This window comes from Labrus mixtus, chromosome 22 (genome assembly GCF_963584025.1).
Source record: "Labrus mixtus chromosome 22, fLabMix1.1, whole genome shotgun sequence".
NCBI lineage: Eukaryota > Metazoa > Chordata > Actinopteri > Labriformes > Labridae > Labrus > Labrus mixtus.
Window position 1 is genome coordinate 18,664,368 of NC_083633.1, and position 22,584 is coordinate 18,686,951.

General features: G+C 40.3%; 3 protein-coding genes across 14 annotated transcripts in view; all 3 read left to right on the plus strand.

Moving 5' to 3' along the window:
- Positions 1-7,709, plus strand: part of dgki (diacylglycerol kinase, iota) — a 63,972-nt gene extending 56,263 nt beyond the window's left edge. For 8 of the 12 annotated variants that reach the window (XM_061029359.1, XM_061029369.1, XM_061029368.1 and 5 more), the window contains 9 exons: positions 56-96; positions 248-372; positions 1,013-1,038; positions 2,386-2,423; positions 2,927-3,047; positions 3,211-3,247; positions 3,757-3,856; positions 4,378-6,388; positions 6,459-7,709. In XM_061029359.1, coding sequence (XP_060885342.1) covers positions 56-96; positions 248-372; positions 1,013-1,038; positions 2,386-2,423; positions 2,927-3,047; positions 3,211-3,247; positions 3,757-3,856; positions 4,378-4,488 — 599 coding nt within the window. In that variant the 3' untranslated portion in view covers positions 4,489-6,388; positions 6,459-7,709. Of the gene's footprint in view, positions 1-55; positions 97-247; positions 373-1,012; positions 1,039-2,385; positions 2,424-2,926; positions 3,048-3,210; positions 3,248-3,756; positions 3,857-4,377; positions 6,389-6,455 lie in introns of all 12 variants that reach the window. The other 4 variants (XM_061029361.1, XM_061029360.1, XM_061029362.1 and 1 more) reach the window with 4 other exon arrangements.
- A 2,121-nt stretch (positions 7,710-9,830) lies between these two features.
- LOC132956288 (apoptosis facilitator Bcl-2-like protein 14) lies at positions 9,831-14,115 on the plus strand. Its single transcript, XM_061029652.1, has 8 exons — positions 9,831-9,937; positions 10,699-11,092; positions 11,915-12,019; positions 12,190-12,248; positions 12,495-12,656; positions 12,899-13,012; positions 13,096-13,946; positions 13,977-14,115. The coding sequence occupies exons 2-7, from the start codon at positions 10,708-10,710 to the stop codon at positions 13,150-13,152; spliced, it is 882 nt and encodes a 293-aa protein (XP_060885635.1). The 5' UTR covers positions 9,831-9,937; positions 10,699-10,707; the 3' UTR covers positions 13,153-13,946; positions 13,977-14,115.
- Positions 14,116-15,050: 935 nt separating this feature from the next.
- rassf3 (Ras association domain family member 3) overlaps positions 15,051-22,584 on the plus strand; it is a 57,311-nt gene continuing 49,777 nt past the window's right edge. The window contains exon 1 of the mRNA XM_061029650.1: positions 15,051-15,601. Coding sequence (XP_060885633.1) covers positions 15,076-15,601 — 526 coding nt within the window. The 5' untranslated portion in view covers positions 15,051-15,075. The remainder of the gene's footprint in view (positions 15,602-22,584) is intronic.

The window sequence follows — 22,584 nt, forward strand, 5'->3', positions numbered from 1 at the left end:
AACTTTTAACTTTAATATGTTCCTTTTTTAAAACATTTTATTGTCTCTCCTGCAGCCACTTCAGCCGACCGCTTCTATCGCATCGACAAGGCTCAGGTGAACACCATTTCACACCTAAAATAAGAATTCTGAATTCTCCAAAATGAATGTATTCATGTTTTATTTTGAAGTTGTATTGACGTGCCTCTGCGCTGTATTCATATGTGTGTGTGTGTGTGTGTGTGTGTGTGTGTGTGTGTGTCTGCAGGAGCACCTCCACTTTGTGACAGAGATTTGTCAGGAGGAGGTTTTCATCCTGGACCACGAAGCTCCGACTGTGAGCCAGGGGTCGTCCACGGGGATGCCTGATCTGGTGGTGGAACCTACTGCTGGGTACGTCAGGATATAAATGAGACGTTGTAAACACTGTGTGTCGGGCAACGTCTGAACGTCGGGCGGACGTGAGATCCCGACGTTGGGCGGACGTACAGTGTACTGATCATTGTCCTTTTGAAACCTGTTAGTCTCTAGAACATCCTTATATAATATAACAGAAGAGATGCTGTTATGTGTGGCGGCAGTAGCTCAGTCTGTAGGGACTTGGGTGGGGAACCGGAGGGTCGCCGGTGCGGACCAAATATGGAAGTTGGTCTGGTAGCTGGAGAGGTGTCAGATCAAGGCACCGAACCCCCTCCCCACCATCAGCTCAGGAGCGCCCGCCGTGGGCCGCTCCGTCACTCTGGCTTCTCTCCATTAGTGCATGTCCATAGGATCCTGTTTCTGCAGGTGTGTGTTCATGACTAACAGAGTGTAAAAACTGAAATTTCCCCTTGCAGGGATCAATAAAAGTAAATCTTAATCTTATCCATGATTGTTCGGTTTACGATCTCAGTGTCAAAGAAAAACACCAAATCCAAATCCCTAAAACTGAACCCAGATGTTTTCAAACTTTGCAAGATAAAATCACGATAACAGTTTTTTATTTTTTATTAAAATCACATTTTAACTCCTTCTTTGATTTTCCTTTTTTCAGCTCTCCCTTGTCATCAGAGGACCAAGGTACAGTCCACACACACACACACACACACACACACACACACATCCCTTGATGCATGCACTCTTGTCATTTGCTAACTATAATCTCCTGCTTTGATGATGACAACAATGGTTTTAGTTCTTCAAAGACTCGTTCTGGAAATTTCTGAAACTTTTAGGAGGTTTTTCATTGCAGCCTTGTGTGCTCAGATCTCGTGGTAGTGTGAAGTCTGTTGATCCTGGGACTCTCCAGTATGGTCAACCTGTTATTCTAGACATGTCCAGACATGCTATCACTCTGTTTACTTTCACTTTTGCTTTAATATTTTTCCCCTCAGACCACACTGACAATAAACAAAGCTCGGTTCACAGTCTAAAGTCTAAACCCCCTCCCCCTGTTGTATCTGCTTTGCAAACCACACTCTGAATCATACTGTATGTTTGTGCTGCCTTAGTTTATCCTTACACACTTTATATTCAGGTATTGTTCTGTAAGGTTTGCTTTGTGTTTCATAGTTAAAATCTCTTTGAATCAGTGACAGAAAACAACAAAAGTGTTGCAAGCAGGAATGTCCTTTAAATAGCTGCCGGTACAAAGCATGACTCATCAAAACATAAACTTGACACAGTGCTATCAACTACTTAGCCCATGGTCTGAAGTGCAAAGTGCAGGTTTATTCAGGGTGTGTCCAACTCCATCTTTGCTAGTTCAACACAAGCAGCAACCTCCGGTGTTGAAAAATGAAGACAATGTGGAAGTGCATCATCGAGTTGAGGCTGGCTCAAAGAACACCAGAAGTCACATACACATGACTGGCAGAAAAGACGTTTTTGTTGGATGACGTCACTCAGGCTTCATCCATTAATATTTACAGTCTATGGTTCAACAGTACATGAACCGGAAAGCGAGTTGCAAGGCCCAAAGAGATTATATTTTAACCCCCTTTGGTATTAAAAGGTGGTTCTGTGTGTATAATAAATACAAATCAGTAACTTCTTATTCCTTTTAAGAAAATGAAACAGGTGCACATGCATCTCTTGCATAAAGCAAGTGGGAGAAACCGATCTGCTCATGCACAAAGTTCAAGTACACAACTGGTCTTATAAAGTGTTTAGCCTGGGAAAAAAAAACCTTGATCGAGATTTTAAAAAAAGTCTCTTCTTCAATCTTTAAAAGGAAACCAGATCGTATTGAGAGTAAACACAAAATATTTCATTGTTTAGTAGACAAACAAAAATCTGTAAATGCCTTAACCTTTCTCATAGTGAGTCATCTTCTCTGCGGCGGACGCAGATCTTTTTTGACAACCGTTGAAACTTCCTCTCTGGGCTGAGATCTCACGTGATGATTCTTGTCTTTTGTGTTCACAGCTCTACTTAAAGCAGCCAGCACAGGGGATCTTACTACGGTAAAAAGTGCAACCAAACACACACGGACACACCCGTTGCACTCGTTTGGGTCGGCTGGAGTTTCCAAACAACCAAATAAACTAACTTCTTTTTTTCGACTTCTCTTTTTTGAACACCTGCTAAAAACGTGACTCAGCATTTAAAGCATGTTTGTGCTCAACCTTCCCAGATGTCAAGATTTTTTATTCGAGTTTTTATTTCCTTATGCTTCTTGGGTGTGTCTACTTTAAAGTACCACGGTGTGTAAGCGCTCTGTAACGTGTGCTTAATGTCTCAAATGAATGAATAAATCAGCACAAACACAAAAATGCCACACTACTTCATTTCCGTGCGAATTTGTGGAAAAGGTCATTTACATTTAGAAAGAGAGAACAAGGAGCCTGCATAGCCTAGCGGTTATATTGCGCACCCCATGTACAGAGGCTGTAGTCCTCATTCCTTGTAAAAAAAAAAAAAAAAGTATCCCTAATCTCTTCGTTCTTTTTCCTGTTTGTGCGCTCAGCTGTCGGAGTGTGTGCATCGAGGCGTCAGCCTGTTGGTCAGAGACTCTGGAGGTTGTTCGGCGTTACACATAGCTGCTCGGAACGGACACACAGAGCTGGTCAGCTTCATCCTGCAGCAGGGTGAGAGAGTGAATCATCCTCATGTCATCTCACTGCTGCTGCTGCTGCATGCTTCATTTTTAAAGTCACACGTATCACACTGTCCACCGTGCACGGTGTGTTAGAGGGGAATTAAAGTGTGATGATCAGACAATATCTCAAGCTGTTTGTTCCTGTTTTTCAGGCTCCAAGGTGCTTCTGGATCTGACGGACCGAGAGAAGTATGTGGGGAACTTTTAGCTTTGCTTTTGTATGAAGAATTCTTTGTGTGTATTTGTGTCATTTCCTTGTAAATGCTAGCACAGTACCCACATGGAGCAGACACATTGCACCACATTTTCCTGCCATCATATCTTCATCTGGGCACCTTTTTTTTGTTTTGATAGAATAAAGTGTTGAGAAGATATTTTGTCATATCTTGCTGCAACGTCCGCTGTGAATGTGAGGAAACTTTCAGGGCAAGATGTAGCAGAACTCTGGATAGTATCAAAGATCTGAAAATCACATTCCAGAGATGTTCTTTACCAAATTTGGGGGAAAATGTGCAAATATCTTTTGGAGGATTTGCAGGAAAACAAACAGGATCCCCTTGACATGTGTGTTTCTGTGTGTGTGTGTGTGTGTGTGTGTGTGTTTCTGTGTGTGTATGTGTGTGTGTTTCTGTGTGTGTGTGTGTGTTTGTTTCTGTGTGTGTGTGTGTGTGTGTGTGTGTGTTTCTGTGTGTGTGCAGAGGGGACACTGCGTTGCACAAAGCCGCCTCAGAGAAGCAGCTGTCCGTGTGTCGTCTTCTGGTGGAGGCCGGGGCGTCGCTCCTGAAGACCAACTTCCGGGTAAACGCGCAGCAGCTTTCACACTCCACACACCACAAACCTGCACACACACTCTACAGAGGACACACACTCTTTACTCCTCAGAATCCAGGACCAGAAAGGTCACAAGGTCACGAAACCTTCACACAACATAAATCTGACAATTCAGATGTGAGCTGAAACATTGTTTGGATGACATTTTCAGAAAGGGGCGGAGCCGTAGTTAGGGACTAAATGGAGACTGTGGCAACTGTTAATCTAGATCATCACCTTTTGACACCTTGTCTCGTGTTCCTCCGGGTGGCGTTTAATGTTAACATTATATAGAAAGTCAGGAGGAGACCGTGTTCCCATGCGGTTACTTCTTGATCCCCAAGCCTTTCCTGTAGCCAACTTCACGACTTTACAAGCTTCATTTGAAGGACGCGATAAATTGTTAAGAGTAATCAGCTGTTAGATAAGATTAAGATTATTTGAAGCTGTTCTCTCTCTCTTTTTTTTTTTTTTTTTTTCACGCTGTGATTGTGTTTTTTATCCACCAGGGGAAAACACCTGCTGAGGAAGCGGAGGGAGACTCGGAGCTCACCACCTACCTGAGCGCCCAACAAAACACATCTTCTGCTCCTCATGAGGACTTAGAGACTGCTGTCTGAGACACACACACACACACACACACACACACACACACACACACACACACACACACACACACACACACTGTGTCTCTCTGGACTCTGCACACACTCGCAGAGCAAAACAGACTTTGGATTGAAGCTCCAGAGGAGTGACCTGCTTCAGCTCTGCAGAGGAGATTTTAATGCTATTTATTTGTATTTATTTATTCATATTCTATTTATTGGTTGTGCTGATTGATTGTTTTGATTGGCCGAGTGATTGATTGTCGGACTATTTAACAGTTCAGGATGTAAGTGCACTTTGAGCAGCCGCGTCAGGTGGCGAGTTCACTTGAAGACGTGTCTTTTATTTCAGTCACAAGAAGTTTCTGCGGAGAAGAATCACAAAGACGCACCGTGTTATTCCAGAGCTCATCGTTTACTCTGAGGTTTTATATATTAACCCCATGAAATGTTTGTGCCAAAGACATTACACTGACGCCGTGTCAGGAAATGTTCCCAGAATCCATCACTGTCTCATCAGACACCCAGGACGGATCGCTTTTTATACCAAATTATAACTTTGATGTTTTTATTTATTGAGAAGCTATATTACCGTGTGGAAGGAGAGCTTTTAGAAAGAACAGGATAAAACGATTTATTTCTATCATATGAAACATGAAAATACAAGAAACTGCTGCAAAACAATGACAGGCAACGATTTAAAGTCCAAGAGTTTGAGAAAAAGTAAAAGGTTTTTTTAAGTCAGCTGGATTACACGAGTAGCAGTCTGCACAGGGAGACTTTTCATACAACATGAGTAACACGTTCAGCTTTTAACGCCTCTTAAAAGGCTTCAAATAAAAAAAACATCAGGAGGAAGAGAACTCGTTTCTTCATTTTTGGGGCTTTTTGTCTTTTTTGTCTCTTTTTATTTTAGAGACAGGACATCTGATAGAGTCAGAAACCACAGAGAGAGAGAGAGAGGAACGACATGCGGGAAAGGAGACACAGGTCAGACCCAGACCAGGGCCGCCCGCTTTGAGGACATAAGCCTCCGCACATAGGGCACACACACAAACCGCTAGGCTACCGACCCCCCTGCCGACAGAATATGGTTACCAGATTTGACAAGTTTGGGTGTAATATTTAATTTAGAATAATCATAAAGTATCCAATAGGCTTGGAAAAAAAAGAATTCAGGCTCCAGGAGCAGATGGCTTAGCTGTGAGGCCACGTCCCATGTACGGAGGCTGTAGTCCTCCAAGTCGACGGCACAGGTTCAAGTCCGACCTGTGGCTACTTTCCTGCATGTCAGTCCCCCCCCCCCCCTCTCTCTTGTGTCCAAACATCTTGGGGGGGGAGGGGGGTTGAATCTAAACTCTCTAGTGTTGTGGCGTTGAGAATTCATCATATCCTTCAGGGCTGAACCACATCGGATTATTTGGAAAGCTCAGACATACACAAACATACAGTAGATCCTTGTGCAGGTGTGCAGGTGTTGTTCACGGTCAGTACATGCAGCTTTGTTTTCATTCTTCTGTTTACACCAAACCCCGGTTTAAAAAAAAAAAAAAAAAAAGGATTTTAGCATCATGGCTAAAACAGGACATTTCAGATTACTGAATAGATTACTGAAAATGAATTAGTCTGAATATTTCACCGTGTGTCTGGTACTCCTGACTCGACCAAGCTCCTAACATGCTGTGTGTGTGAGTGTGTGTGAGTGTGTGTGAGTGTGTGTGTGTGTTATAATATGGCCCATTCCATATCAAACCTGATTAGAGAAGTTGATGTAAGGTGAAACAGTCTGCTCTCAGTGCAGTGTGACCATGAATACAAACTGTGTGGTGATATAACTGTGTGTGTGTGTGTGTGTGTGTGTGTGTGTGTGTGTGTGTGTGTGTGTGTGTGTGTGTGTGTGTGTGTGTGTGTGTGTGTGTGTGTGTGTGTGTGTGTGTGTGTGTGTGTGTGTGTGTGTGTGTGTGTGTGTGTGTGTGTGTGAGCAGCATTTATCCAAGAAAAAGAGGAAGAAGAATCTGAGCCATATTCAATGCAATATGAATGAAGCGATGACGTCTTTTTGCTTTCCTCTCTGATCGTTTACATTACATTAATGTTTTGAACGTCGTTGGCACCGAGGAGTATCGAATGTGCAGTTTTACTTCAGTGCCGGTTGGTTCCATGATTGTGTCGGGGGTTTTTTTTTCGTTTTTTGTGCATGTTTGTCGATGCATCGACCTTTTAAACAAACCCTGTGCTCTCTTTTTTCTATAACCTGTTGTGAACTACATCTAAACATAAAGCAGTGACGACTCTCGCCGAGGATCTGCAGAGATGTCGAGAGTCGTTATGTAAGGTCTGGTTTTATAAGTACAGTAACACATGTAGTCCAGTTTCAGCCTTTTTGACCAGTCGTTAGCTTTCATTTGTTAATTTCATCCACGCTCCAGTTATTTTATCTTTACTACTCAAACCTGCGCAAGGAAAAAACTCAAGTCAAACCTGTGAAAATCTGCAGAAATAAACAAATCTGAGCTAGTCATTTACATATCCCCTTTTGTCAATCAGGTCTTTCTCAACATGACAGACAACGCCCTGCTGACTCATTCCTGACATTAGTCTACATCTAAACCTCCCAGATTGTTTTTTTTCTAGTGAATTTTCTCCACAAATGTTTCTGATGCAGGACTCTTCCTGCGGCTGAGACCTTCCTCTGAGTGTGTGGACGCTTTAAAAAAAAAAAAAAGAAGTAGAAGGAGAAGATTTGAGTGCACTCTCTGTGTGTCGATATTTCCTAAGAAGTGACCGAGGTTAAAGCTGGGCCCGCTCTGATCCACACACACACACACACACACAAACGCACACACACACACACACACACACACACGCTTCTCATCACTCAGAAACACGACTGTGTATCAAACTGTGTCTCATCAGCGTTGGTTATGCATGATAGTTTTCTTACCTCTCTGGATTATTTAAAAAAGACAAAAAGGCATTATTGTTGTTTCAACTATTAAATGAATATAAATGATTTCTACCTGAGTTCTCTCTGAGGTTCAACATGTGTTTGTTTCTTTTTCTTCTGCTTTTGTATTTTTTATTTCTCTGCTGCTGATGATGATGATGATGATGATGATGATGATGATGATGATGGGATTACTTGAAGTTTGTTGTATTATTTGATGACTTTGTTAAAAGAAGATGTGATGCAGTAGTTTTTGCCTCCGGCCTTGTGTCTGTCCATCGAATGTTTGGGTAAAAATCAGAGCTGAAATGGAATCCACTTGTTCGTTATTTATGATCCAAACTTAACTTTTGCTGGGTGTCGCCGTCGCCCCCCCCCCCCTCCTCCTAACGTTTCCTGTCTCTCTTCAGCTGTCTGATCCAATAAAGGCAAGAATCTTCCAAAAGTCGATAACTTGAGGCCTAAACAGGGAAATTAAACTTTACAGGGTGTGTACAGTTGTGTAAGATTTTGTTGTTTCAAAGTAAAACAAAAAGCAGTGACTCCCTCAGCTGCTTCTTAAGATGTCACTGACTGCATGAGACTCTTTCTTCACACTGCTGAATTCTTCCTTTTTCTTCTAAATGTTTCAACTGAGCGCTTCATATTTCATCAGATTTTAAAGACAGTTAAATACAAAGACAAGGTGAGTTTAAAGATGTACCACATTTCAGCAACGCCTGGCTGTATTTTTGTGATTAAAACAGGAAGTGAACACTCACCGATAAACAAGTCTAAAACATCTTGAAGTTGACGCCAGTTTGAGAAGTTCACAGTTTGCTGTTAAAGTCAACAGAAGCTCACTGAGTCAGCGGGGAAGCTCCACAAATACTTTTACTTAGATGGATGAAGTGGGGAAAAATGTCTGAAGTCTGCTAAGTCACGTCTTATTTGTCTTATAAACTTCACTTCCTGCAGTTTCTCAATGTCTGAACAACAAGATCAGTGGGGATCTGAAAAAATCATCATTTAAAAAAAGGAAATCTCTCCCACCAGTGTTTAAAAGTCTGAAAAATTACAACTCAAAAAACTGAAACAAATCAGCCCACTTATTTATTCTAGATGTCTTTGTCGTATTGGGTCATAATTTAGACTTTTTTTTCTCCTTATTGTTGAAAACTTTGTGTTTTGTACAATAGTTTAACTTATTAAGTCCAGATTTTCTTACATTTTTGACAAAAGTTGCCAACATTTTGAATTAATTTCTTGGTTTTCTCTTTGTTTTGACTTCTCTAGTCATATACAGACTTTTTTTCTGGTCATTTTTATTCCAGACGTTTTTTGGTTTTTTTTGTCCTCATTTTGAATTGTTGACTTAAAGATTGGATTTTTGGGGGACAATGTGGTGTCCTTTTCCATTTAAAACCTTTCTCGTGTTTTTAATTTATTTATCATGATATAAAAATTCAGACTTTTTGTCACATTCCTAACCATAAAGGGGAAAAGACCCACAAGCTTTATTTGTTTTATCATGACTAACTTTGAATGTCTTTAGTTCCTTTTTCAACGGTGTGTGTGAGCTTCCAAAGAACTTTCTAGACTTGTGTTTCCAAATTATTTTACATGTGATCCCTTAAAGAAGGGGGCCGGGGGTTTCCTAAACTCAACCTGTCCTCACATGTTGCATCATGTTTCAAAATATCTAACTACACTAAGGTAACTAAATACCTAATGACTTAATTCGCTTACACTGACTTTGTTTACACACTTACAGAAACACTTAAGAGTCCCGTGCAAGTGAGTCATGTTATAATTACAGCTACACATAAAACACCTGTATTTACTGTAAGTGGTTGGATTTCTGTAAGTGGCAGGAGAGTTACACCTGGTGAAACTGAGGAATAATTTGTCCTCCAATTCACTAGAAAAAGACTAATGAATCTATAATGAAAGTAATGTGCAACAATAACAGATTTCGTTTCCTCAACCAAAAACAAAGATGTTCTGGATGTTTCTGGAGCAACAACACTTTTATTATTTTATCTTCTTATTGTAATTTCTATTAAAAATGTACGGGACTAAATTAAAACATATGTACAGTAACAAAAAATATATTAAAAAAGATGTAAAAAAAACAAAAAAAAAAAAAACAGCCGGAAGTCGGTGTTTGTTTTTGCTTCGTCACTGCATCAGATTCACTTTCAGTTTGAGAAATAACTAAATAGAAAACTATAAATTATATATTCGGCTCCTTTTTATGCGAGTTTCACTGCTTGGTAGCATTTCTCTTATATTTAGTAATTTTTCGATTTAAATGAAAAAGAAAAACAAGACGAGGCACAAAATCAGCTTATTTTACGTCACCGTCTTTTACGTCAGTTCCGGTCGGACGTCTTACGGTGACGTAGGGATCTTGCTCGGTGATAAATAGGGTCGATCATCTTCGGTGAATAATATTCGCTGTTAGCGTCTCTGAACGCTAAAGACAAGCTGAAGAGGATTTAAATCGTTTTTGCCTTTTCTCCAGTCGTTTGCTTGGTAAGTAATCTTTTGTTATTTGAAGTTATTGGACTTTCAAAAAGTTTTGGCGTGTTTTTGTTTCTTTCGGCAAAAACAGGAAGTAAAGTTTTAATTCCTTAACGTTAAATTCAAAAAGCCAATTTAATGACCAAAATAACATGTTATAATTAATTATTAATTCATTTGAAAGAGGGATAAAGAACCCTGGTGTTAATTTTAATTTAATTTAATTTAAATTTTTTGGTTTCTTTTTTCACCTTTTAAGTACCGACGAGGTAGCGTCGTCATGGTTACAGCTGTTTAAATGTTAAAATAAAATACTCACCCGTAAGTGAAGTTTGACGGTCGTAAAACAAACTTTTCAAGCTTCGCAAATCCGCTGAGTTAACATTAAAAAAAAAAAAAACTCTTAATTCAGTTAATAATACTGCAATTAAGTTATTGTGACTTTTCTGTCTTGGCACTTACATTTAAAATATTTATTTTGTTGTTTTTTGATGTTTATTTTTGGGGGTGGAGAGGGTCATAAAGTTTAATAAATGGTGACATGTCTTGACATAACCCAGATAAACAGAAGTGTGTTTATACACGTGCCTCTGTCACCACCTTCTTTATGAAGCTCTGAAATGTATTTAGTGATGTCAGTGTGTCTCATTTCAGCTCTTTTTGAAGATTATGTCTGTTAAATAAATGTCTGTTTGAGAGACATGGCCAATGAAAATCTCAAAGAACAACCAGAAGATAACCAGTGTTGATTATGATTTTCTTTCTAACACCAGTAAACCAACATGGCAAACGGTCACGTGGAAATCTACGACCCCATCTCCAACCAGAAGAACCTCAAAAGCAGCACAGACTGCGACCCTAAATCTACCTCAGACACAGACAGCATGGAGGACACGACAGAGTTCAGACTCCTCATGGCCTACGCAAAGAGGAGACATTCAAAGAAGGAGGGAGAGCCTAAACTAGTGGACCAGTGTGGCTTACCTGGAAACGGCGAGATAACCACAAAGACTGTTGAGGACGAGCCGGAGAAGAAGAAGAAGAAGAAGGGATGGAAACGTCTGCAGAGAATTTTGAGCTGCATCAGTCCTCGGACAAAACTCACAGAACATTCCTCGGCTGCTGGGAAACCTGATGTGTACTTTCGCAGTGGTGTTCCAAGAGATGGTAAGAAGTGAGATACAGCCTCGGCAGCTCGTATAAGATCATAAAACTACTTTTTAAACAGCCTGAATGTCCATTAATCGCCATCTTCATTGACGAGCCAAAGTAAAATAATCATACTGGGTTTTTTTTTGTTGCAATGTAAATGAACTTACCTGTTAGTCCAGTAATGTCAGACTGTGTATAGCCAAGTCAGGAGGCCAGAAAAGAAAGGAGGCTAATTGGACGCCAACAAAAGCTTGTTGTCAAGCTTTATTTCATTCGGCTCCAAACACTGAAACAGACTCAGGATGGCAAATATTAGCTGAATGATGAATCATACTGGAAACCATAAAGAGATAACGGCACAATGTGATGTGTCATTTCTATGTATTGGGCGTTTTTTTTTTAACCGTAATCATAAATATGTGCTGGAAAAAAAACCCCCCGCTGCATGTAGTTACGTAGTGACGCAAACAATTTGTTGCTTGACACATTTTTAATCACCTATGGAGTCATTCAGTCTCTGCACATTTCTGTAGAGTAAATCAGGTGGAGTGTGTTTTAAACACGCAGCCACAGGTTCTTATTGTCTGTTGACCTTTCTCCCCGCACTATATACCCTGCAGGCTGTGACTCAGCTCCTCGTGGCTCGCACTCTGACGTTACCGAGAGTCTTTAGGAGGGAATTTATTTGGGAAGTCCCATTCCCGAGATACCAGCTCGGACTTGCACTGTGCCTGTCTTCCTAAGAAATGTGTCTTGTGCCTTTTGATTAGTCAACCATTTTTTTTTTTTTTTTTTTTTTTTTTTTTAAACGTGTTTTGTTTTGATGATTCCTTTCAGATCCAAAAGAAGAAGCGAGATTGGAAGAGGCAGTAAGCAGACTGAGCAAAATCGCAGATGACATCCCGTTCATCCCTCCAGACGTCGAGACAGACTCGCCAGACGGTGAGTTCAGGTGTCCTCTCTGCAGAATGAATCTGAAACCTTCCCTGGGATAAACGTGGCTGCGTTTCTGTTCATGCTACATTACAGACCTTAACTGTATCTCCATGTTTCTTACCTTTCTGTCAGGGTTTTACATTTTGGATGTTGATTGATTATTTTGTCTTGTTTAGATGTGGAGAAAATCATCGGCCTGCTGCTGAGGGAGGCTGGAGACAGACTGAACGAAGAGGTCCGATGAAACATTTCTCCCTGACTAATTGTTACCGTACAAATATGTAAACAATATGACTTTTGTTGCGTCAAACTTGTGCGTGTTTGTCCTCGGTTAATCTGACACACAGACATGTTTGAACAGCAGTTAGACATTTAAGATTTAACCACCGACAGCAGTCAGATTTAAGGTCATGTTTGTGTCATTTATCTCGTCCGGATCTGATTTTAAAAACACTAAACAGAACGTGTGTCTTGTCTGCAGGACAAGGAGCTGCAACAGACTATTTCAAGGATATTATGGAACTACGATTTCTTGGAGAGGTTGATATCGACGTTCCTCAACAGGATGGGACTCCTGCCCTCCAGCTGGGACACCCCGGGGCCTCAGACATCGCCCAAAAAACAGATCGCTGCGATCTGTGAGGTAAGAACGTTTGGAAATGAACCTGTTTGGCATCCTGATGATTAAATATTTGTCTTTCTGCGTCATTGAGAGACATTTGTTTATGTTTCCCTTTCACACTCATTCACAAAAATGTGTTTTAAGGTGTGAAACAGGTTCAGTTCTGACATAATGATTTCAGACTAAATCTTTATCTGCAGAATTTGAGCAGAATTTTTAAACGCCTGTCTGACTGAGTAAAGAACATGTTTTCTTCCTAACAGGTCACTAGTCGTCTGACAGCAGCTGACACGCTGCCCATGAACCGGCTGTTCGGCCACGGAGCCAGATATCTGCAGAAGCATTACTCAAACTGGGAGAAGGAGCTGGGCAAATATGTACGTTAAAAACACACATTATAAAGAAACCTCTCTTACAATAGTCTGATTCTTCTGATGTTAAATGATCATTTCTTTCCCAGGAGGAAGCTTTCTACAGTGAGGGCGAGGACGAGGATGACGAGGATGACGAGCAGTGAGCAGAAGGAAGCATCGCTCCAGATCGGCATCGCCCCCTGCAGGCGAGCAGTAAAACTGCCACACTTTGCATTACCTGCCTGGAACCGAACAACAGGTTCTTCAGTTTACTTGAAACAGAGCATTTTTATCGTCTTTCCGCCTTCACATCTCAGACACGACTACAAGTGTAGAAATCACTTTATGGAGGAGTGATGAGTGCTCACAGAGGCTTTAACTTTTGCTCAAGGGAAAGAAAAAAAAAAAAAAAAGACTCAGGACAGTTATATCTCTCTCTGCCAAATCAGTTTACATGCCAGTTAATCTCTGAGTGGAGCAGCATGAACAGATCTGCTTCAGTATGCTTTTGTAAATATAATGTAGCAGGTTTGTGTGTTTCTCCGTTACTTTTGTTGGTGATTTAATGCTGAAACTTTACATTAGTCTTACACAGCTTTGAGCCAAAGAGGAATCTATTTCTTGCCATTAATGCATTACATGAATTAAAGGAGCAGTGCGTAAGATTTCACAACATCAAGCAGCGACTGAAGGATAACTTAAAGTGGCCTTAAAGCACATGAAGGCATTCTCTTAAAAAAATGACAGGTCTTTGTAAGTGTTATTTATAAGACATAAAACTTTATAACTTTCTGGGAGATGCAGGGTTTCTGTAGTAAATGTTAAATCGGCATGTTTTCTGAAGTTTCCTAGGCGAAGATCAATCAGTATTTTGCACATTTTTCTATTTTTTCATCAATATTAATTAAATTACTGGTTAAACTTTTTCTTTAGTGATGTTGAGTTATCTTTGATTGTTGTTGGTTTGTTGCACTGCATTTCTGTTTAGTTGATTTTTACTTTTTTCTACTTTACCAAAGACTGTTAAGATCAAATTTTGCCAAAGAAATGTATGCATAGTGAAATTATGAACACTGTAACATGTAAACCGTGCACATGGACAAAAATAAACCGTCATTGAAACCTCATGTTTATGGGTGTTTTTCATTTTCCTGTTTTCTGAGAGGTTGGCAGGGAGATATAGACTTCGAAATTAATGACAATGATTGAAATTACACTAATTATTTAAATGTATAGTTGGCAAGAGAAATGTAAATATGACATTAAGTACTGTACAAGCCCACTGTTGTTGTTTAGGGATAAGTTGTAAGATTGTAGAATGAAGAAAATTAGTACAATGTCTCATAATTACTGAATTGTTCAAATTACCTTGCTGTGTAGGCCACATGATAATTGACCTAGAGGCTTTTTTTATAATATTAATTAATGCATCTCTTGTTAGAAGACTATTCAGTTCAATAAGAAGCGTGTCTAAGTGAAAACAGCGGCATCTTGTGGACAAAGGAGGAACTGCAGTAGGATACTTTGACATAGCCCCATTTGGATTCTTTGTAATTTATTGCATCTTCTTTTATATAAATTGTATACATACTTTCTCAAAGTTGCATTTTATTTACAGGTTACTAATCTTTTTTTTTAATTAATTCGGCATACACATTTTTGAATCTTTAACGCGCTTGCATCAACACAGGAATAGACATTACTTCATCTTGTGTGTGCTTATAATGGATGAAAGTTAAGCCGAATTAAAACTGGCAATCCACTGAATGAATATATGTTTTTCTTTGGAGTTTTTAAAGAGATAACACCCTTTAAAAATAAAAAAATATACTTTAATTCGCATTTTTTTAAGTGACGTTTTGCATACGTTAACTTCCAGAAAGTGTCAAGCAGCGGGAGCCTCTCGCCTCCCTGTGCAATGAGATCCAACCTGTTCCCCTCCTCAGACTGCTCAGCCTGCTTACCAACAACAACACGCGCTCCAGGAACATGTCGGTGTCATCAGTGACGTGTCACCTGTCTTGCCCTGTTTAATAGCTTACTTCTACCGACTTATTGCGCACGGTTGTGTGTGAGGAGTGTGCGTAATGTTTCACGTAGTGCATCAGGGTCGGAAATACGTCCCCACGCGCTCGGCGGTCACGGATGACTCCACATTATCCGTGCAGGCTGTTCATATCATCAAGTCTCCCGGTTCACTGAGGGAGGCACCGGAGGCTACTTGGCCACCACCGGGCGCTAAGATGCGGATCTCCAAAGCCAACAAAGGCGGTGTGGTGGTGAGAGCTGTCCGGCGGCATCCGTCTCCTCAGCCGGCCAGTCTGGAGAGCCTGGAGGCGGCGTGGAGTGAGAGAGAACACCCGAAGTCACCGAGCCATGAGAGGAGAAACGACGAGGAAGAAGGAGCCGCGAACGGGATGGAAGGAGGACCACCGAGGAACAGGAAGAAGGGGTTCAGACCCCCCGATGTGAGGACCATTTTCTCCCCCGAAGAGAGGGACCCAAGGGTGAAGGAGGAGTCCGGGGAGGGGCACACCTTCGAGCCAGGAGGCGAGAACACCTGGTGTGATGTGTGCTGCAATTACATCTTCCAGCATGGTCTCACCTGTGCAGGTGAGTCTGCAGATGATGGTGGTGGGCGGTGGGAGGGAAGGGGTGATTACAAGATGAAGAGCCCCTCCAGAGGTGGCCTAGTTTAAAGACTTCAATATGTTTTTAATGATGATTTTAGTATTTTTTACACGTTTTTTTCTGGGAGAGAGACTAAATAAATGACATTCATATCCAAAGAAGTAAATATTCGGTGGAGATTTGATCCCTAAAGTCCTCCTGAAGCCCCTTACCCCACAACATAAACATGACTCAACCCCTCACCTTTCACAGCACAACACAAATACACACATCAACACGTTCATAGCTGAAAATTCACACACACACAATCCCCCTTCTCAACTCTCTCTTCTCTTTCTCAAGACCACCGAACAAAACGTACCACCTCCCCTTCCCCCTTTTCTTTCTCTCTTCTTTACCTTGTTCGGTTATTTCCCATTTTTAATTCTTCATTCTTACTATTTCTTGTTCATTTGTAACGTCTTTGTTTTTTTAAGTCTGAGTATTTTTGCAGTATTTCTTGTCCTTACTCCTTTTATGTGGTTTTGTATCGTCTAGCACTCGGATTGTTTTCACATTTGCAAAATTAATCAAACAAATAAATAAGAAAGAAGTCAATATGACATATAAACAGAATTACATATAGTCACTGAATCACAACAGTTAATGTAGTTAACAACAAATACTAAAGTTACAAACATGTGAATTTTAGTAATTTTGTTAAAATTGTAAGAAATTTGCATTGAGTTTGGTTGAGAAACTTTTAAATCATTTGAATGATCATTAAAGTGACATCCACAATGATAAAAGGTAGCACCATATGACATGCTGAGGAGACCGCAGGGTTTAATGACATAAGTAGGCAGGGCGCTGAAACGCAGCCCAGCAGCTGGAATGCAGTCGGTATGCAGACGAACCAGTTCAGGTCTTAGAGGAAACAAATCTCAGTGTCTCCATGAGTGCAAACTGTCGACCTCTGCGTCTATTTCTGTCCTTCCAACACTCGTCATAAAACAAAAGGCTCTTCTTCTTCTTCCTCATGTCAAACACTGCCATGGTGCTTTTGTTACAGAGGTGATGGTCAACTTTTAATCCAGGATTCATTCCACACTTTCTTTGTGTTTCTTGTAAAACTCAGCGCTATTAAACTGGAATTTTATAAATGTAAACAACAGATCAGTGGAATCTAGGTTTTGTCTGATGACGTCTTTGGCGCTGCAACAAAACTTTGTTTTCTTATCAGTTAGCATTTCCATTGATGGGAGACACTCTAGAAAGACACAATATCTTTAATACAGTGAAGTTTAATTCACATCAAATACAACTGAAGCCTAAATTCAGATACTTTGCCACAGCCTCTTTTTGTTTTGTTTTTAGTGTACTGCTAGCTAAAGTGCGTTAATGTTAGCTAGCTGTAGTTAGCAGACTTATAGTTGAAAAAATAGTAAGGCTTTGTAGATCAGAATCAAAAGGCTCGCTAAAGAAACTCTTTAATAAAAGGAAATCAAATATTTAGATTTCTTCGTTCTACTTTATTTGTTTTTTTCTCAGAGCCTGTAACGTGGTTCAAGCTTTCTGCATTTAGCTCAGGTCATTAAATGGTTAAACAACAGTCCGCTTGTTTGCAAAAACTTTGCATAAGTTTTTTTTCAGAGTTTACAAAAAAATGTGGAAAATAGTAAAAGCTGTAGATTTAAAAAAAAACAACAACATACATGTTACTGAACATTTTCTATTTTAGGAATATTGTTCAGCCCTTGTTAACATGAAAAATAAAAATACGATGATGTGCCAATCTTAATCAAAATCTTCTGATTCTTCATTTGAAGTCATGGGCCGCAAAAAATCCCCTCAAGGGCCGCAAATGGCCCTCGGGCCGCACTTTGGACACCCCTGCTTTAGACGATAATGCTGCTGAGAAAAAAAATCTAAATCTTACGTACAAGACTGCAACAAAAACAGACTGTCAAGAATAAAAAATACTCTGAAACATGGCCGACACATGCGGACGCAGCTACAACATCCTCCCTCTCTGACTTTGTCCGTTCATCCTTTTAGCCTCGTCATGTTCACAGACATTATTCCTGCACAATGAGCGCTGTGTTTCCCGTCTGTTTTACCAGCAGCGTTAATGCAGTTGATGCTTCTGCTCTTTGAGAACGCATTTCCGAAGTTAATTGGCTCTTTGGGGAAGCTTGTTAAAGGCCCATTACTTCATCTAGAAGTCAACAAACTTTGAAAAAAAAGGACGAAATGTTCTTCAAACTCACGGCTAATGCATTTTCAGATCTCCACTGAGGGCAGCTGGTCACTTGTTCACTTATTAACACACACAGTCACTTATAAGTCGGCCGGGCAACAGCTTTGTTCAGTTATTTCTTTTAAACATTAATTTACGGGTTCCTCTGGTGCAGATACTGACCCAGTCTGAATCACACAGAGGTCATTGAAGGTCATATTAATGCTACAATTCTACAATTCACTCAGCAGACGCTTTTATCCAAAGCGACGTACATCAGAGAGTAAGAACAACACAAGCAAGGATCTAGAAAAAAGGGAACAATGTCAGTAAGAGCAAACGATCAGCTTTGAGTCTGATTGGACACACAGGTGCTGACAGGAAGTGACCAGAGGCAAAGCACAACATTGAGGGCAGTTCTTGAGAGCTCTAATCAGTATAGAAACCATCTTATAAGTCGTCGTTATCAAACAAAAACCATCGTCATTACCATCATCATCATCAATAATATGGAGACCATCATCATTAAGTTAGTAGGTATTCATGAAAGAGCTGGGTCTTTAGCTTTTTCTTAAAGGTGCAGAGGGACAGAGGGATATTAAGGTGCATAACTGGGTCAAAAACGACCCGTGAGGTTGTTTTCCAAAGGTGAAATCTTCTGGTGTGGACTAAAACTACGATACTGAATATAACATAAGTAGCCACCAGCACAGGGTGTAACCCCAGATTTGGTATCCCAAGGTTATAAACTTGGTAAATGGACTTGAGCTCGGGTAGCACTTTTCTAATAATAATAATAACTTTATTTAAAAACACAGGTTTACAAAGTGCTTTGACAAACAGCAAAAACAAGAACAAACTAAACCAAACACAGAAGAACATAAACAACAGCAAGAACATAACAAATGCAAAATACTAAAAATAATTAAATACAATTCAACAGAAAAGAAGCCAAAGTGCACGATACAAAGTCTAGTCTTCTGACTACTCAAAGCGCTTTTACACCTCAGGACACACCTACACATTCACACACTGATGGCAGAGGAGGCTTTGTAAAGTGTCCTTCAGTGTGAACTAATCCAAAGATCCCAGGAGCTGGGAATCGAACCCTCGACCTTTTGGGTTCAAAGTGACCGACTCTACCACATCCGCCTGAGTAAGTCTAGATCTGAAAACAACCAGAAACCACTTGTTATCACAAATATGACCAAGGACGTATCTTCATGCCTCTTGATGAAAGCGATTGTGAACAGTTCAGAGACAAACAGAAGTTGCAGTAAATGAATGCCTTCAGGATTCTCGAGACTCGATCAGGAGACATCCTCGTCTCTCTCTCTCTGTCTCTTCCTGTTGGTCTCTCGCCCCGCACTTTCTCTCTTTGTCTGGATACGAGATGAAGTAACACAAACCTGCCCCGGGTATCGGACTCTTCTTTGTGTGATCGGGTTTAGCGTTGCACCAGATACTCTGTGTGAGTTAGGAAGAGGAGTGAAAGTGTCTCTACGAGCGTTGCATTACAGGTTTCTGCAAAAACCTACAGCTTGATCTCTCTGCTTTAAATACTGAAACAGGTTAAGATAACCGGCAGTATAAAAACTATATACAAACTTCAGTTCACCAGCCCTAAACCCTTATCGGTGTGGATTAACCTCTAGATGATTTTTTACAAACTACTTCTTTTCTGCTCCTTTTTAAAGCTCTTTGAACTGCAATTGAATTTGTCTGAAAGGTGCTACATAAATAAAGTTTTATTTGATTTATCCATAACAAAAAAGATTACTTTCAGTTCTTTACCTAGTATGAAACTTGTGTTAATTTAATGTACCAATATTAGATTTTTAAGCAGGATATTTGTTGATATTAGTGCAGAAAAGAAGTTTAATTCTGAGTACTTTGTCAGAGGAAACTCTTTTTTTTTAAAGATATTTTTTGGCCGTTTTTGCCTCCATTAGAGAGGACAGCGAGAGAGAGACAGGAAGTGTTGGAAGGAGAGAGAGTGGGGGGTTGACGTTGGAATCGAACCCACGGCGGCTGCGGTGGGGACTGTAGCCTCTGCACATGTGGCGCTCAACATAACCACGAGGCTGCCAGTGCCTCATCATAGGTAGCATTTTAAATACTTCTTGCGCCTCATCCTGTCAAATCAAATGTATGTGAAGTGATCTAAATGATCGCAGGAAGCAGAGAAATATTTTTCAAAATAAGAGACTCAAATAAAACCAGAGAGTGAGTGTACGAGTGTAGTGGAGGAAGAGTTTCACATTGTAGCGCCGGTTATTGTTGAGGCTCATTTTTGAACCAGCGTGCAAAATACTGAAGCTGCCTCCAGCCTGTGTGTGTGTGTGCGTGTGTGTGTGTGTGTGTGTGTGTGTGTGTGTGTGTGTGTGTGTGTGTGTGTCGGCAGCTGCCAAAGGATGAGTGTATCTTGTCTCTTGTGGAGCCAAACTGTCACAGCGACTGAACAAACAAGAGACGGTAGCTGCCACATTCACACACAAATGGGTGTCAGTATGTGTGTGTGAGAGAGACAGAGAGAGGGAGAGAGAGAGAGAGAGAGAGAGGAAGGACCCGCACACACACAACAGAGAGAGAGAGAGACATCATGGATGGAAGTGAAGGATGATTCTGTCCTAAGTTTGGAACTACGATAAGTGATCTCTGGATTTATATCAACATCTGGAATCTGTAGGAGCCTAAAACATATTTGCTGTGAGTGTGTGTGAGTGTTTGTGTGAGTGTGTGTGTGTGTGTGTGTGTGTGTGTGTGTGTGTGAGAGAGAGAGAAATGGGTTTTGCTAGAAACTTTGGCAAAACTTTGAGGAGAGTCTCAGGATTTTTTTACCGCTTCCCGAAAGTGATGCGACGCTCCGGACGACTGGAGGTCCGTCTGCTGTGGAGAACCTCCGGTGAGCTCTGAGTTTGTGTTTCCAACCAAAATGATTCAACAATTCATCGATTTATACTCCACTGGAGCGGAAAGTCGCTTAAAATGTAAATATACCTTCTGAAGGAGACGTCATAAAGACTGCTAAACTAGTTAGAGTTAAAAAATACAACAGACTCAAAACAAGCACACAAGGAAAAAAACTAAATCTCAAATGAGGAAAATAAAAAGTATTTCTCAGTTACAGGTTGTTGAAGAAATTGTATTTTTCAGTTGCATATGATTATCAATAATGAATATTTTTCATATTTCTAACATAGTGGCTGATCTAAGAAGCATATTCACACTTTGTTGCTTTAAGTGGAAATCTATGCAGCACATTCAGCTCATCTTACATGTTATTTAAACTGAGCTGAATGTGTTTTATTCTTCATTTCATTTTTTATTTGTTCCGTTCATGTCAAAACACACAAGAAAAAAAACAATTCACACTTTATCCCATGTATGGAAAGGAGCAGGGAGAAGAATCAATCTTGTTTTGCCTGCCCCCCCTTACTCAAAAAGGAAACAATAAATGTCTGGATGGTTCTGTCCAAATTACAATCAATGAATGAATATCACGCCAACATGAAACAAATCTGACAATTCAGTCTTCACTTCCTCAGAAATAAGAAGGAAAACACACACAAAACACACCAAAACTGCCAGTTTCATTCAGTCTGATAACTTTGTTCTTGTGCATTTTCTTAAACTGAAATATGTGAAATCATTATTTAAAGAATTGTCTCTGGGAAATCCAAAAATATTTATTTAGTTGCAAAATATATTCATCAGGTTTTAACCAAGCTTTATTAAATGTGAGTACAGTTTGTTGAAAGAAAGAAAAGACAAACTATTCTTCATCCCGGGGTTCTGAGTCACCTCCTGTATACGCATTGTGTCACACGGGACAGATTGTGTGCGTAGTCTGACTCTCTCGGGGTAACACATCTCGTCGAGTGTGTTTGCTTTGTGAAGCGTCTTTGTGTTTAGAGAAGCCGAGTTTTTGATTACACGATGAAACACCGAGAATGTGTCCAAACATGTTGAAAGAAAAGCAAAAAAGAAAGAGAATTATAAAGAAACAGGGACGAACAGATGGCTGCTGCACGCATAGATCAAGCACCTGTCCTGACACACACACACACACACACACACACACACACACACACACACACACACACACCTGTCTTTGTCTTCCACTGTGCAGCCAGTTGAAGGTCTCTCCTGCATTTGTGGGGGAAAAAAAATGCAAAAATCAAACAGTATTGATACACAGGCTTCAGTATTCTTCAACACTTTTTTTAATTGCATTTTTTTATCTCAGAAAAAAGAGAAAGAAAAGAAAATTTTAAAAAAGCATTGGACATTTGACAACAAGCATTTCCTTTTCTTTTAAATTCTTCAACTCTTTACTTGAAAACCTCCAGCATCAATAATAACCTGTAATCACTCTCAGTACAGCGATATGATGGCACCTCTAATGTTACAGTGCATAAATACAGTAGGTTTCTGTTTAGTATCATTACAGACGACCACATATCACTTTAAGTCTTTCCACCGATCGTTACAGCTTTAACGAGGAGGGAGCATCATTTCAAACTCACGAGGACAGTCACATCGCTCTGAGGTGTCCGCTGCTACAAAAAGAGAAAGTCAACACCTCATAGAGTAAGTCCTGAAGAGGCTCCAATCTACTAAAAAAAAAATATATATATATAAAGAAGGGAACACACAAAACATGTGTTAGCCACCTAGCTGCTAGCACCTGTTGATTTAACCTCTGTGGAGGCAGCTAAGTATTCTCCCTACAGGGACAATACAG